Source organism: Pimephales promelas, chromosome 6, assembly GCF_988280905.1.
Source record: "Pimephales promelas chromosome 6, fPimPro1.hap1.1, whole genome shotgun sequence".
Classification (NCBI taxonomy): Eukaryota; Metazoa; Chordata; class Actinopteri; order Cypriniformes; family Leuciscidae; genus Pimephales; species Pimephales promelas.
This window is the reverse complement of record NC_142774.1, coordinates 3,984,970-4,002,159: the sequence shown is the minus strand read 5'-3', so window position 1 is coordinate 4,002,159 and position 17,190 is coordinate 3,984,970. Positions and strand designations below refer to the sequence as shown.

The window sequence follows — 17,190 nt, the reverse complement described above, 5'->3', positions numbered from 1 at the left end:
AGCAGATTAGCTAACGCGATTAAACTTCCTGACATGGCCACGACAACCTACCACTATGTAAATAACTTATTATATGCACCATATCAAAGACAAGAAACAGTTACCATGTCAAAAAACAAGTTTTATTAAATTACTCCAGGTAACAGCTACAGACAGCGACAGATCAGTTGGTTTTAACAGAGTTCTTGCGTGGACTCGGATCTTCCTTCACTAGACACATTCACTCTATCGTGTGTTCACCTGCAGAACAAATGAGACGTCATCATTAATGTTTGAGCGTTTATGGTCAACATCAGCACTAATGACGCTGCTTTCAGGCAAGGCACTACAGAAAAGCAGTTTTTCATGCACTGGTCAATTAGGTTTTTGTGCTTTTTAGCACTTGTTTTAGACTAGAAAGAAACCCCATTTTATTGCACTTCATCTATTTGAGCCTGTAATTTAATTCTATTTATATTCTGAAGGTTATTCGTATGTCCTTTTTTCTAGCTGTTGACTGTATTTTCTGATTCTATGGTTGAAAAAGTAATAATAATAATAATATATTTTATTTATAAAGCATGTTTCATAGTTAAAAACAATCCCAAAGTGCTACAGAGTATAAACAAAGATAAAAAAAAAAACGGGAAGAAAAATTAAAACGTTAGCAAAAGGTAAAAAATGCTTGCTTAAAAAGTAGGGTTTTTAGTCCTTTCTTAAAAGAGTCTATGGTTTGAGGAGCCCTCAACCCATAAAAAAAAAAAAAAAAAAGTAGAAAGTAGAAATCCAAAACCCCATCAGTAAATGAAGAGTTCAGATGCAAAAGCCTCAAAATGCCATTTGAAATTTTCTTCTTTAATGATTTTTGTCAAGCTTGTATATTTAAGTTCACTAATTTCACTTTAATGGCAATGAAGATTACCTATTAATTGTCATTTAAGTGAAATTACTGAACTTAAATATACAAGCTTGAAAAAAATCATCATTAAAGAAGAAAATTTCAAATGGCACTTAGAAGCTTTTGCATCTGAACTCTTCAAATCCTTTTCAACAAAATGAAACTGGAATTTTGAACCTTGATTTATCCAATGTTTTGCACGTTTATGCAAATTAGTATACATATATAATTATATTGTAATTCAATTATTTTTTTGCAATTCTTAAATGTACATCAATCAACTAGTGAAGTATGATGATATATTAGATAAACCTTTTTTCACTTGTGGTGTATTGTTAAATACTTAAAGGGATAAGGAAGTCCTGTCATTTACATGCCCTCATCTTGTTCTGGTTGGTAACCAGACAGTTAATGGTCCTTATTGACTTCTATAGTATTTTCTTTCCTAATATGGAAGTCAATGGACTTCATCTACTATCCGGTTCCCAATATTCTTCAAAATATCTTCTTTTGTGTTCAGCAGAAGAAACTCGTACAGGTTTGGAACAATATGAGCAGTAAGTAAACGTTTGGGTGAACTGTCCCTTTAAGAGTTCATTAGACTTAAATCACTCACGAGATCATCAATCTTGAGGATGCTGCGGACCGTTTCCGTGGCCAGGGTGAGTGCGCTGACCGAGACCAGCAGAGGCTGAACCACCAGCTCCTCCAGGATGTTAGAAATCCCACCCTGAGAGACCAAAACACATGTTAGCCATTCATTTTCTGATCGCCATTACACCTTTCAGCCCGTAGATGGCACTATTGAGCGGCCACACCTTGCGGACGTTAATCCCGGCCGTCTTCTCTCCCTGAGCGTGTCTGTTGCGCAGCTCCGTGACAGTGGAGATGGGATTAAGACCAGCGTTCTCCGCCAGAGTGGAGGGAATGACCTCGAGGGCGTCGGCGTACGCGCGCACGCAGTACGCCTCCATGCCGGCCAGACTGCGGGAATACTCCGCCAACCTCAGAGCCAGCTCAATCTCTGGAGCTCCACCGCCTGCAATCAGATATCTGCAGAGGACAAGAGTTAGCACACAGCTTCAGCGGACTCAAAAGTTCATATCATTTAGATGCTTTATACGAGTTTAATGCAGCTCAGAGGTGGCATGAACACAGTTACACTGAATATGTAATGAGTTATGCGTTACGAAACGGATAAAACAGAGTCTCTTGCGATCCGTTACCTCTTCTTGACCAGACAGCGGATGACGCAGAGGGCATCGTGGATGGATCGCTCGGCCTCCTCAATCACCAGTTTGTTGGAACCACGGACGACGATACTGACCGTCTTTCCGGGATTTACACAACCCGTGATCTACAAACACAAGCACACTGGGGTCATTATCCAGCAACCAAACATCTGAATCTCTGCATTGAGTACGTGTGTGTTTCTCGACCTCTACGCATTAAAAAAACAAGACATGTATGCTCACCTTCACTAGTTTGCCAGACCCGTCCAGGCTAACCTCTTCCGCTAGCTCGGCGGTTCCCAGCATCTCTGGAGTGAACTGGTCAATATGAGCTATAGGTTTGGTGCCAATAGTCTGATGGGAAAGATGAGGCATGTCCACTTCAGGATGTGTTTTAGATATCAGACACGGATTTAACACTAAAAGCATTTGGTCGCACTTTTATTTAAGGTGATTTAGTTACATTGTACTTATTTAAATAAATGCTGAGCAATATTATTAAACTAAATAGGGTTTAGGGTTAGTTGCATATATGTAATGTCAAGGTCACCTTAAAATAAAGTGTTGCAAGCAGTGCTGGATCTGCTGGTCATACCTTGCAGATGAATTCAATGTCCTCTCTCTCAATGTCTTTGATCACCATGATCTTCATCTTATTCAGGAAGTGAAGGGCCAGATCGCTCAAGGCATCTCTGAAAGACACAGATTCACAAACCCGTTGAGACCGCTGACAGAGGCTGATGAGAGCTCGAGTAAAGCAGCTTTCTGAAGGCCTTTTGAAGAATGTCGGTAACCAGACAGAGGTATAGTGGTAGTATTGTGTTTCCTACTATGGTAGTCAATGGGGTCCTGGTTACCGAAAACCTTCAAAATATCTTCTTTTGTGTTCAGGAGAAGCAAGAAATTCATACAGGCTTGAAACAACATGAGGGTGAGTAAATGATGACAGGATTTTTTTAAGTGAACTATTCCTTTAAAAGTCCAAATTGAACTAAGGCTTAATCTAAACCCTGTCTGTGAAACCAGGCCTAAGTTTAGTGTATTCTTCCCAGTATAAAATTCTCCCCATAATCTAGATAGTAGGGCTGGGTATTGACACAAATTTCACAATTCGATTCGATTTCGATTCACAAGCTTGCAATTCGATTAAATATTGATTATTTTGGATATCAGTTCCAATAAATGGCAAATTTTCTCAAGGAAATCAAATCTCTAAACTAATGCTGTAAACTATGGGAGTCTAGTTGTAGCCTATAGGCTTCGTTAGCCTAATATGAAGGTAATAATGAACTGTTTTGTAGCTATACAAACACTTCAATTACACTTTTATTTATTTTTATAATAAGAAGATTATATAAACATTTAAATGGTGGCTGTCATAAAAACTTGCCAGATTTATTCAAATATGCATTCAATATTGAAGAAGATTATAATGCATATGTAATATGATGTATATATTTATCAAAATGCTCCTCTCTAGAGTTATTTTTTCTATCTGACTAACGAGTTTATGTGGGTTTTCTGAGGTAAATATGACGATGACATTGATTACAAGCTGTTTAACTGACGTCTTTGCACGGCTGAAACGCTGATTGAGCGAATCAATGTGACATGATGCGGATTTCGATAAGTTGTCCTCTATCTTTAACACACTTTCAGATGCTCATTCATGTTTATTTGGCGCTGTGACTGGTATCATTAAGCCGGAAGTGAGATCAGCGCTGCTGCTTCTCTTGAGCTGAGCCAGAGCAATCGCGCGCCACAGCGCCAAAACGCTATTTATGTTTTTGAATTTCTAAAGAAAATGGACATAATTTGAAAATTGAGACTGTTTCATATCAATATTAACAAAGGACAAAGATTATTGCGATACAATGTTCCATTCATTCAAATGAAACAGGATGACTAATCGATTCTTGAGATTTAAGAATCGATATCGGTTTGTAAAAATGAGAATCAATTATTATCGAAAAATCAATATTTATTACCCAGCTCTACTAGATCGACAATAAGAACATCAATAGTCATCACTGGTGTCCCCCAGGGTTCTGTCTTGGGCCCGCTTCTTTTCGTCATCTATATGCTCCCTCTTGGTTATATGTGAAGGAAATGCGGGATTAATTTTCACTGTTATGTGGATGACACCAACTCTACCCGTCAGCCAAACCCACTGGTTCTTTTCCACCACCATCTTTGTTCAACTGTTTAGCTAAAAGTACAGATTGACTTCTTGAATGTAAATGGCAACAAAACTGAAGCTCTGCTAGTTGGCATTAGATCTGTTTTGTCTAAAACTATTTGTCTTTCTTTGTACATCTGTCCTCACAGGGTGTCATCATGGATAGCACACAATCATTTGAAGCTCAAAGTATTGCACACTTCCAGTATATTGCTTGTGAGGTGACCTTGGGTGTTGTGAAAGGCGCTATTAAATAAAATGCATTATTATTATTATTATTATATTCGTCCCTCTGGACGTCATTTCTGTCCAGTTCTGTATATAGCAAGGTTAGTGTTTCAGGTGATGGAGGTTTGTGGCGATTTTGTACCTCAGGATGGACTTCTGGATGAGCAACACAGTGCAGCCGGCTTTCTTGATCTGTTTGATGAGGTTGAGGATGTAAGCTCTCTCCTCACGGAGCACACGGTCCATCTGAGCGTAGTCCGACACCACAATCTGATTGTCCATCTGTCCCAACAAAAGCGTCACACAAACACATTAAAACAATGACTACGATTTCGACCAATGGCGCAAGAAGAAACATTTCACTTTTTTAGCATTAAATTGCATCTGCGTATGACCACGTACATCAGTTTTGGGAGGGGACAGGCAGAACTGGATGAGGCCGATTTTGGCCTTCTCCACACGGGACACCGCAGTGCTCACCCTCTGAGTCAACACCAGACCATCCACCAGCTCACAGTCATCAATGGTTCCTCTGAAAACACAAACACACCCATCAATTTGCTTATGCAACCTGAAAACCGTCTGTAACCTGCAAACATATGAAATAGAATAAAGACTGGGGAATATTAGCAACACTTTGATAACGTATCCTTTTCCGTGTGGCTAAAGCGGCAAACTTCCTGAAACAGACTTAAACTGCAATTCAACGACTGGCCACTAGAGACCGGCTCCAAAAGAGAGTCAATCCCATAGACCCCCATGTTAAAATGCCCAACTTTACAGCAGAAAATAAAATGTTTACAGCCTGGTACAAAAAGTGGTTTTGGTCTATATCGCTAATGTTGTCCTTCATGGTGACTGTGAGGGGGGTGAATTTTTTTATAACTCATCCGTTTAAATTATATTAAGCCTTAAAATTCTGCATAATTAAGGGTGCGGCCACTTGATTGACAGGTGGATTGCCGCTGCTGTCACTATTGGCCGTTTGTCTGCTGTCATTTTCGTTTTTCTGGAGTTACACGCGGCCAAGATGGCGACAGCCGGCTCCGCCCACTTTGGGATTCAAACGTCACTACAGGTGACGTCACGGACACTACTGCGGTGTGCCTTGATTCTCAAAGTCAACCGTATCTGCCAGGTTTTACACTTATACTGCGTCTCACCCGAGTTTCTTGACAATGTGGATGTTGTGGAGATCAACGCTCGTGGCGGTGGCGGGGTCGATGACCTTCATGACGGCGTCGACGCTCATGGGCGCGAGCAGGCTGGAGTACTGAGACACCACCTTAGAGCAGAGCGAGGTGGTGGCGCTGTTCAGGAGCGTCTCTTTGTCGCTGAGCAGCACCGGCTGACTGATGGAGGTCAAGATCTCCACACCTTTATCCACAGCCTTCTGGAAGGACTCGGAAATGATGGTGGGGTGGATTCCTGGCAAGAAAAACAGACCATTTTTTGGACAAAGGACACCCCAAAATGGCTTTTAAAGTCCTCCTGTGGTGAAAATACAGTTTTAAATGTTTAAATTTAAGACAAACCATGTGAAAATTCATAAGTCGTCGGCATTGCTGAGTATTTTCTGCAGTGAACCAAAGAGTCTCAAAAACACACGGTTTGAAATCACTGGTGATTCTGACGTCACACACTATCTTGTAACCAATCAGATCAACGTGTGATCGTCAACGAGTGGATCTCTCTGAGTGAGTGAGTGGAGACGGGTCTCATGTGCATATTCATAGAACCGCATATACTAAATGAGGCAACAGAAGAGTTACATTCAAGATATTTTAAGGTAAAACGTTTAAATTTGTAATTTTGGTGGTCAAAGATGAGATTTAAGGGAGAATACAGGGGGACTTTAAAGCTCTGTCCACTATGACATCATGCTTCAGAGGGTTATAATGCGTTTAATTTTATGTCCGACATTCTGCATGTTACTTATTGTAACTAAAGCTTACCTTTCTGTAGCAGTTTAGAGCAAGCATCAAGAAGAGCTCCAGCGATCACCACCACTGATGTAGTGCCGTCGCCAGCCTCAATATCCTGAGCTTTAGACAGCTCCACCATCTGAAACACACGCAAACATATCCCATGATGAGTCATGCAATCATTCAGATGTTCAATTCTGTGCTGCACTGTTGATGTCCTCCTTTTTTTGTAATAACATCCACATATTTAAAGATTTTTTTTTTAAATTGGTAGAAAATAGAAATCACAATTCATGTGTGAATTTCCTTCCCAAACCCTTAACAAATAAATCTGCACTGCAGTGAATATCAAACTGCCATTCAGCACATCCTGGTAATAGAAATGAAGGATGTACCATTTTGGCGGCAGGATGAAGCACCTGCATCTGTTTGAGGATTGTGGCTCCATCATTGGTGATGGTCACGTCTCCCTTCCCATCCTGAATCTGCGGAGAACAAAGAAAACACAGTTGTTGATATACAGCCAAGTTCAGTGAAGCGTAAAACTTTCATATTATATGATGAGATTTATATCAGTGAAAAACAATACCATTTTGTCCATGCCCTTAGGGCCCAGACTTGTTCTAATGGCATCAGCGACAGCTGTCAATCAAAAGACAAGATCAACCAATCATTACACCTGCTGGCATATTTAATGCAAAATTTATAAAGAATTAAAAACCTATATATATATATATATTCCACCACACATACAAATGAATATATGGTAACTAAAATGCACATTATTAAAAAAAAGAGAATTATGTATAGTTTGTTTTAAATATTGTACACACACACACACACACACACACACACATATATATATATATATATATATTTAAATGTATATATTTAATAATTAGATTAGGGCTGTCAAACGATTAATCGCAACCAAAATAAAAGTTTGTGTGGGTGCACTGTGTATAATTATTTTATATATATATATATAAAATATATATACACACACAAGCTTGTATATATTTAAGAAAAAAACATTTATATCTAAAATATTAATATAATATAAATTATATATAAATCTCTATACAGTATATACATGAAAAGATTTCTTAAATATATACAAGGATGTGTGTGTATTTATAAACTATTTTTTATCAAAATTTAAACGAAATTTTATTTTGGTTGCGATTAATCGTTTGACAGCCCTAAATTATATATATATATATAAAAAAATTTAAACCAACATTTTGTATATACATGTATTTATGCATGTATAACATATATATATATATATATATTGTATATATATGTAACTATAATGTAATTAAAATAAATAAAAAAATTAGTTCCCACATATTTTATACATTCACACTATTTTAAATAATGAATTTCTAGACACAATTTCATGACTTTCTAAATGAATGAAATGTGTGACGTCATTTTTTAATTATCACTAAAATAACAATATTTATACTTTGATTATATTCATGAATACTCATTTAGGGTCTATAACTGTAGAAGTCCTCATGTGTTGTCAAAATGAAGACCACGCCTAATATCTATGGACTCCAGTGACACTCATTCGCGTTTTAGTGATTATGATGACCATACATGGCGACATTTTCCTCATAATGCTTTTAAACAAGGGCACGTTTGCAGAAATGAAATATTGTCATGTTTATAACGGTACACGACTTTCCCCGACTCATGCTACCGCTGCACATCATGATCTGCAGCAACGACACAATAATAAAGCAAACCCTGTCCGAGTTTCTGAGATTCACCGGGGATAAACTCACCTTTCCCGGCGCTGATGTTGCTGTAGCGGATCTGCGCGGGTTTGTCCCGGTCCACATACGCACCTCCTTTGTTTTTATTCCCGCTTGGTAACGCTAGGGCTTCAGGCATGATGGCTAATATTTACGCAGTTTTATTTCGTGGACTTCACAGACGCAGATGGACGTGTCCCGGTGTCTCTAGGCCGTCTCTGCGGTTCGGATGGGTTCAGATAACGTTCGGCTCGGATTCTCCAAACAGAACCTTCCAGATCCACCGGTCGCGACGGTAGCAGAGAAAGGACCCCGAGCGTGACAGTGCGGCGCGTGAGGATGACGTCCAGGGCTGTCTTAAACAATGCCTCGCGAAACTGCAGTGAGTAAATATGCTGTAGTGGATCTGCAACGCCCCCTTATATATAATTTTTTTTTGTTTATTGTGATTTTTGTGATATGTTTCGCGCGGTTTCTGTGCTTTAGGATGAAACGAGTTTGATTTAAAGGCGTAGTTCTGTGACACAGCGGTCATAAACACATGTGGAAGCAGCGCCCGTTCAACTTCACTGTCTTCCTCTGAGGATTGATTGAAGGTAAGCAGGAGGATGAGCGTGTTTAGAGAGGGCTCCTTCTATAAAACAAGTGTTGTTTGTGTTTGTCATATTAATCATGTGTGGTAACGTTTCAACTGATGCAAGCTTTTACAATACGTCGATTTTTATAAATATTTGGTCGATAATATTCCAAAAATATGTTGTCCTTATATTATATCATGATGTTTTTGCCTTCATCATTGTCCTTTCAACTTCCACTTGATGCATTAGTAAAATATGCAGCGCATCTAATAAAAGCATCGTAAAAATACATCTATGGAAATACAAGGTTGCATTTTGTCTTTATTAAAAATAAATAATTAAAAACAAAAAGAACATTCATGACATGATGTAGTTGAGCGATAGACTTTGCATCTCAAAATGAAAATCAACTAAATTTATTTCTATGCATTTATTTTTCTTAGATGTTCAGATTGCATTTTGGGTGTGTGGCTATAAAAATGACTGAAGAAAAAAACTGTTTTTAATAATAAAAAATATAATGTTTTTTTTATAATAGAAGTTTTATTTATATACAGTAGTGCCTTTCCATAGCTCAAGGTCGCTTTACATTGTACATTACAATACATTTACACACTCATTACAGTCACATAGGATACACAGTCACATTATGTGAAATAATTAATTGTTTTGGACAGATGCTACATCATTCAATCTTCATCACCGAGGCGAGCTGCTCAGAATTTGTTTAAAAAGTAGTTTGTTTGTAATAAATGTACATTTATGACACATTATACAAAACAGAATGTACATTTTTAGAAATATTCAGGTAATAAAAGCACCTGTATATAAACCATTCCATAATTAAACGTTAGTCATGGCCGTATCTTGACACACTCTGACATGTCTTGAGTCCCCTCAGCATGCTGTCGCTGAAAGAGAAGGACCGTCCCGTGGCGAGGAAGCTGCTGAGCGCTGGCTGCTGTGTGCGGTGTGTGCTGCGCTTCTGCTGTGTGGGAAGCAGCTCCGCGTACAGGCGCTCACACCAGGTCACACACTCTTTTGATTGGCATGAATACAGGCGTTGCTGCTGACGTGGCGTTAAATCATAAACAAATAAATTGACGTCGTGTGTCAGTCATTAATGAGCATTTGTGTTTGTAGGACATGCACAAGGAGCTTCTCGCCTTCGTCGGTGAGGAGTCCCATGATGCACCTGGAGAGGGCGAGACTGACGACCCGCCCAGTAAACGCATGAGAGTGGAGGAGGGTTGCTTCGCCTCCGCCGAGCCGGACTCGGACGTTTGTCCCGTCTGTCTGGGAGTCCTGCAGGACTTCTGTCATCCCACTTTTGCCAAACAGGCATGTGTTTTTATTATATTTTAGCAATACCTACAAAGAATCCCGTCACACAGAACGTTTCCAACAAAAAAGGTCTTTTGACTGGAGGGGTTATTTGTTTTTATTGGCTCTACAAGCAGTGACCAAAAGTTATATATAAAAAGTTTAAATATATATATATATATATATATATATAAAATTTATATATAATTATATATATAATTTAAATACATATTTACATATATGTATTTACATATTTACACACATACACATGAAGAGTTCAGATGCAAAAGCCTCTAAGTGCCATTTGAAATTTTCTTCTAGAATGATCATTTTTATCAAGCTTGTATATTTAAGTTCAGTGATTTCACTTAAATGGCAATGATAATTACCTATTAATTGTTATTTAAGTGAAATTACTGAACTTAAATATACAAGTTTGATAAAAATCATCATTAAAGAAGAAAATTTCAAATGGCATTTAGCGGCTTTTGCATCTGAACTCTTCATATATACAGTATATATATATATATATATATATATATATATATATATATACACACACACACAAACACACATCACTTTTGGTCACTACTGTGTGTGTGTATATATATATATATATATATATATTTAGCAGTGACCAAAAGTCATATATAAAAAGTTTAAATATATATATATATATACTGTATATATATACTGTGTGTGTGTGTATATATATATATATATACACACACACACACACACACACACATCACTTTTGGTCACTACTGTGTGTATATATATATATTTAGCAGTGACCAAAAGTTCCCAAAAGTGGGAAATTGCCATCTTCAACCTTTATTCACATATAAAAATGTGTTAACCGTTTTGTAAAATTATTGAGTAGTACACACTACAGTAGTGGCCAAAAGTTATGTGTGTGTTTGTGTTTATGTGTGTATGCTTTTATAATTAATAATATACAAAAACATATTCTTCTTTACGCCGACACTTTACTTTCATATTCTTATTCTGCCGACACTTTACGATGAGCGTTCTTTTGATGACGTTAGTTAACGATAAACCACACTTCATAAGCATTTGCTAATCTTCATAGCTAATGTTAATCTCAACAATCACTAAAACATATTTAAGATGAAAAGTTGCATCTGTTAAAATCAAGGCACTGTGAAGAAACACAAATGGGAACATAATTCTATTTAAAGCGCTTTGAGTGCCGAGAAAAGCGCAATATAAATGTAATGAATTATTATTATAAGCAAAGATTAATAAAAACTGTAGAAATATATTCAACACATTCTCATCCTAGGGCGTCATATAGTGACGATTTTGACATTGCGTCTAAATCCGACACACATGGCACCCTTGAGCGTCAATATAACACGCTTCGGTTATGGGTAGGTTTAGGTTTGGGGTAGTGTTAGGGTTAGACCACTAGGAGGCGCCTTCGGGCCCATATATTTCTGCGTCTCATATTGACGCTAAAGGGTGCCATGTGCGTCCGATGTAGACGCGATGTCAAAAGCGTCATTATGTGACGTCTGGGATGAGAATCCAGCCTGGAATATATTAACTAGTGATGTCATATTGTAAAGTGTTGCCTATGTTCTTTCTGGTGTGTTTCTATACCTGTATAATGTTCGTCCACAGGTGTCAGACGCTGTGAAGAAGCAGCAGTTTGAGTTTGACAGTCTCGTGCTGACCGTTTCTCTTCCTGCCCAGCTGTCCATCAGAGAGGTGAGTCCCGCCGCCACACGTCAGCCGTTATCATCTACTTTCACCGTAGAAATCTGGACAAAATGTGTTTCTCTGTGCATTTTTAAAGCACTCTTGCTGGCTGCATGTCAGGAAGGAAGTCCGGTACGTAAGCAGCACACATTTCCCATCATTCCTAGCAACAGCATCTGTTTAAAGCAGGGGCTCTCCTCTGTCCCGGGCCGCGTTTAACTCCACTTTTGGGTTTCCAGGGAGAAGAGCATGTGTTTGGGGAAAGATGATGTCATCCAGGTGAAGGACGCGTTCAAGTGGGCCGTACAGGGGAAGATCGGCCAGGAACTGGGAGCTGCTGTCATGGCCAACGTGAGTCCTCCTCCTCCTCCTTCTGGATCGGCTTCTTGAGGAATGGACTGTTATTTAAAGGGATAGTTCACTTTGAAATTAATGTTTGATATGTTTTATCTTACCTCAAGGGCATCCAAGATGTAGGTGTTTTTGTTTCCACAGTATTTTCAATTTTGATATTTTTAAGTCAAACCGTTCGTCTATCAGTCATATAATGGAGGCCTATGGTCACCACCTCAAAGATCATGCACAGAGAAGTCCAAATTAAACATGATTAAATGACTCGTAAATGTAAGTACACATTGATGGCCTAAGACACGAAATGAACAGTATTTATATCGTTTTTACCTCTTGTAACCACAGCCACGTCCATTATACTCTGAGGGCGCGGGCGCTTCGGTCTGCGCATGATTACACGAGGTAAAAACGATATAAATACTGTTGGTTTTCTCTCACAAACCGCTCGTTTCGTGTCTTAGGCCATCAATGTGTACTTACATTTACGAGTCATTAAATCATGTTTAATTTGGACTTCTCTGTGCATGCTCTTTGAGGTGGTGACCATAGACCTCCATTATATGACTGACAGACAAGAACGGTTTGACCTAAAAATATCAAAATACTGCGGAAACAAAAACACCTACATCTTGGATGCCCTTGTGGTAAGCTAAAACATACCAAAAATTAATTTCAAAGTGAACTATCCCTTTAATCTCTGGGATAGTTCCCTTTAATCTTCGTTCTGTGATCCGCAGAGTCCGTGTGAAGTGGGCGTCGGGTTTATCCACCCAGAAACCGAGGAGGACTGTCATTTCTTGTAAGTGGGTCAGTGACCGAAAGTGTTGGTTTTACGCTAACTTCAGTGGCAGGTTCGAATATTTGAGCTTGACAAATGAAAGCGATACTTGCTTAACACTTTTGAATATGGAATTGGAGTATTTACATAGATGCTTCTTATATGAATGAATAAATGTACATTTAATTGTAGAACGGGTCACAATGATGTCACTTTCTGATTAATACGCATATGTGTCTTTCTTTGGGCAGAGCGAACACCTGTCCAGACTGTTTCAAACCTGCCAAAAACAAAGCGGTAAGCAAACACCCATTGTGATCTCAGCATGTTTACGATCGGTGTGCCGGTGTTGTCGATTTTTGCTGCCTTATCGAAAAATGCTACCGTAGCGCGAATTGATCACAGAATGCCGATTAAAGTCGTATGAAATACAATTCTAAGTTATGAGTAGCTACTGTATACTGTAGACTACTGTTTTTATTTTTAAAACGGTGTGAAAAGTAAAAATTATCATAAAATATTCATCTTTGACTTGTCAAAGTACACCTTTCCTCATAGTAACTGTAACTTTCAGTTATTCCTTTTCAGCTGGCTGACCGTACAAATATTCATATGGTAGTACGCATTTTTTAAAGGGAAATTATACATTATAACAGGAAAATGTACCTTTTGTAAAAAAAAAAAAAAAAAAAAACTGTGAGTCTGCACATGCGCATAACCGGTAAGTAGGAAATCTCGATGGGTAGCATGAATTGTCAGAACACCGGTTTGAAATGTAAAAGTAGCGTAACTCCTCTGGGTCTCGGTGTATCCGCAGTCCATCTTCACCAGGATGGCGGTGCTCAAAGCTCTGGAGAAGATCTCCGACGAGACGTTCAGCAGGTCAGTCAGTGTCGTTGGCGCTCATGCTCGCGCGAGGCCGCTTCTAACCCTTCCCTTTAAATGTTGCATGTGTCGTGTGCAGGAATTACCCATGTCCACCGAAGAAACCACACACTCCATGTTCAGCGCGGGACACCTCATGTCTCCACACGTCCGTCTTTATAGCAGGTTCGTCCAAATACTTTCCAAACTGCACATTTATATGAATAGAAAGTTAAAAAGCACAGCATCCGTTTGAAATGTATATATTTTTAGCATTATTGATGTTTGTATGTCACTTTTGAATAAAAGCATTATTTCGAAGGAAAAAACCAAACAAATCTCACCGTGTCGGCAGGTCGGTACAATAAGTTCTCCCGGGAGCTCCCGCAGACGCCGTGGGTGATCGATGGAGAGAGGCGGATGGATGGATCCGTGGAGGAGCTGATCGCCGCCCCGCTCCTGTCCTCCTTTAAAGCTGACGGTGTGTGTGTGTGTGTGTCTTCACGAGACGTATATGATGCACAGGTGTTGATTTCAGACCTGCAATGTTCACTGGTGAGTGTCTCATCCCTGCAGGTTTTAACTTCTCATCTTCAGGACGAGAAGACGTGGATGTGAGGACTCTGGGAAATGGTAAAACACACACTCTACATATTTCCACACTAATTATGCCTTATATGTGACACAATTGAGGTTTGTGTCGAAGCAGCGGTCATGTTTTAGTTTACGCGTCGTTTCTCAGGTCGACCGTTCGCTCTGGAGCTTCTGAACCCACATCGAACCAAATTCAGCCGAACCGAGATCCAACAACTACAGGAGGTGTGTTTTCACTGTTCAGTATTAGTAACAGTCATGAGTACTCGTGCGTTTATACGTTTTTTTACGGTTCTGTCCTCTAATAATGTCAATTCCTGATATTTTTAAAGTGTCAATGGTCCTTTTATTGTCAGTCAAATGCATATTTCTGATAAAAAAAAATATAAATCTTTTTCAAAACTCGCAAGCTGTAATCTGATTGGCTGGCTTTCTCATTTCTGATGTGAATTTTGATTTCTGCTCTCTCCTGTCCTGCAGACGATCAACCAGTCGTCCGACAAAATAAGAGTACGACACCTTCAGATTGTTACCAGGTGAGTGTGTGTGTGTTGTCTATAAGCACAGCTATAAAGATATGAAGTCGATTCAGTTCTGGTTCCCATTCGTTTGGATGTTGATCAGGTACAGTAGTCATTTTTCTGGAGGAAATCTTGTCTCTGAGCATCCTGTAAACCCCACACTATAATATTGAATGTTAAAAATAGAATTGAGAAATCCACCTTTTCACTCCAGCCGTGGTAATTTTGAGTGCATTTCTTCAGGGAAGCAACAAGCCGCATGAAAGAGGGCGAAGAGGAGAAGACCAAGACCTACAGCGCCCTCATCTGGACTCAGAAAGCCATCGACGACTCGGATCTGGACTTCCTGAGAAACATCAAGGTCTTTCTGTGCTGTGAGATCTGTTTGAGCTGGAGGCTTGAGAAGAGACGTGCTGATAAGTGTGTGTGTGTGTGTGTTTAGGACCTGAAGATCGCTCAGAAGACTCCGCTGAGAGTCCTGCATCGCCGGCCGCTGGCGGTCCGACAGAGACTCGTCCACTCCATGAGTGCCGTTCACCTGGACACACACCACTTCACCTTGAAGCTGTGCACACAGGCCGGGACGTATCCTTCACAAACACACGTTCACATCCGTAGGTCTCATGTTTGAGGTAATACACAAACATCTACACTACCACTTTAAAGATTTATAAAGGAGTAGGTGACTTTAAAAAAAACTTTTGCTGATAATTTACTCACCCCCATGTCATCCAAGATGTCCACGTCTGTCTTTCTTCAGTGGAAAACAAATGAAGGTTTTTGATGAAAACATTCCAGGATTTTTCTCCATATAATGGACTTCAATGGGAACCAAACGGTTCCGTGACTCTCCTGTTCATCAAAATGAACAAATCTTTTTTCATGTCATTTGGTTGATTCAACGAACAAAATGAATGAGTTGACTCTGGAAAAGATTTGTTCATTTTGATAAACCAGTTCGAAGAGGAGAGTCACGAACGTGCGTCACAGAACAGAGCAAGACGACAATTTGAGCTTACAAAACTTAAACTTTGTTATTTATTTATTAAATTAGTGATTGTTTCACTTGATTGTTTCGTCTGGAATCGTTTAAAGCCCTTTGAACAGTTTGCAGTTTGCACTGAAACTCTCATTTGGACCTTGAACCGTTTGGTTCCCATTGAAGTCCATTATATGGAGAAAATCCTGGAATGTTTTCATCAAAAACCTTAATTTCTTTTCGACTGAAGAAAGAAAGACATGGACATCTCGGGTGACTAAATTATCAGCAAAAGTTTTTTTTAAAAGTGAACTACTCCTTTAAGTCTCTTTTGCGCATCAAGACTGATCAGTAATGCAATACTAGTAACGCACCTAGGATTTGCCCGGTACCGATAATTCTTTATATTTGAATGCAGATAAGCGATATATTGGTTGATGAATCTAAATCTTTATACATTTTTAAGAGCCTAGTCACAAAAACAAAAGTCTCACCATTAACAGCACACAATTATATGATTTCATGCGGCTTATTCGGTTATTCGGCTTATGCGGTTTTTTCCTTTTTTGAAGTGATTTCAATCATATTTCAAGAAATTCAAAACTATCATGTTGAACAGTGCGCATCTGATGCGTCTCAGCTGAAGGAAATCATACATTATTTATATATCAGCCAAATTTTCTTACCGTGCCGATACCGATATGGTGGCCGATGTATCGAGCATCCCTAGTAAAAACAGTAATATTGACAAATACTATTAAAAGTCTTCTTCAGTGTACTGTTAATTGTGGCGGTTTGCCTTCACGGACGTCGCTGCAGTTACATTAAAGAGTTTGTGCACGGAGACTTCGGCCGCACCAAACCCAACCTCTGTGACCTCATGAAAACCGACGCCGATATCCTGGAGCTGGACGTCGAGGTGCGTTTCATTAATGTGCAATATCACGAGTCGCCGCTCATGTGCTCAAATCTCTAATATTCCTCCTCCACGTCTGTGTTTCAGTCCGTCGACATCGACTGGCCTCCTGCTATTCCGGATTGACATTCGGGATTTTGAGAATAGTTTTTGTATGTCAGGAGTATATATTTCCGTCATACGGTTTTTTGTTAGTTTGACTGAACTGAAGCAAACTGTACGATATGCATTTTCCTTAATAAACAGCCTAATTTTGTTTTTTGTTTATTGTCATGTTCCTGTTTGTTCAATTTGAATCATTTATGCTTCTCTTTAAAAAAAAAAAAACTATTATCCTCTGATAAAAATGATATA

The 17,190-nt window shown here is 39.1% G+C and overlaps 2 protein-coding genes across 5 annotated transcripts; one reads left to right on the top strand and one right to left on the bottom strand.

Annotated features, from left to right (window-relative positions):
* Positions 1 to 100: 100 nt before the first annotated feature.
* cct4 (chaperonin containing TCP1, subunit 4 (delta)) lies at positions 101 to 8,584 on the bottom strand. The gene is made up of 13 exons (XM_039685695.2): positions 8,238 to 8,584; positions 7,031 to 7,083; positions 6,837 to 6,926; positions 6,472 to 6,580; positions 5,680 to 5,944; positions 4,919 to 5,048; positions 4,659 to 4,798; positions 2,705 to 2,801; positions 2,353 to 2,463; positions 2,104 to 2,234; positions 1,696 to 1,930; positions 1,494 to 1,607; positions 101 to 240 (listed from the first exon to the last, which is right to left on the bottom strand). The coding sequence occupies exons 1-13, from the start codon at positions 8,344 to 8,346 to the stop codon at positions 226 to 228; spliced, it is 1,599 nt and encodes a 532-aa protein (XP_039541629.1). The 5' UTR covers positions 8,347 to 8,584; the 3' UTR covers positions 101 to 225.
* On the top strand, positions 8,451 to 17,092 carry pus10 (pseudouridine synthase 10). Of its 4 annotated transcripts, none has more exons than XM_039685705.2 (18): positions 8,451 to 8,589; positions 8,694 to 8,803; positions 9,687 to 9,813; positions 9,929 to 10,126; positions 11,756 to 11,842; positions 11,931 to 11,965; positions 12,073 to 12,184; positions 12,922 to 12,983; positions 13,214 to 13,259; positions 13,780 to 13,844; positions 13,927 to 14,012; positions 14,182 to 14,307; positions 14,403 to 14,459; positions 14,569 to 14,645; positions 14,901 to 14,956; positions 15,185 to 15,302; positions 15,384 to 15,526; positions 16,740 to 16,912. In XM_039685705.2, the coding sequence occupies exons 3-18, from the start codon at positions 9,688 to 9,690 to the stop codon at positions 16,894 to 16,896; spliced, it is 1,551 nt and encodes a 516-aa protein (XP_039541639.2). In that variant the 5' UTR covers positions 8,451 to 8,589; positions 8,694 to 8,803; position 9,687; the 3' UTR covers positions 16,897 to 16,912. The 4 variants fall into 4 exon arrangements, with proteins under 4 accessions (XP_039541639.2, XP_088988081.1, XP_088988082.1 ...); XM_089131955.1 differs by having other exon boundaries at positions 9,678 to 9,813; XM_039685712.2 differs by lacking the exon at positions 8,451 to 8,589 and adding an exon at positions 16,924 to 17,092 and having other exon boundaries at positions 8,595 to 8,803; positions 16,740 to 16,839.
* The last annotated feature ends 98 nt before the right edge of the window (positions 17,093 to 17,190 follow it).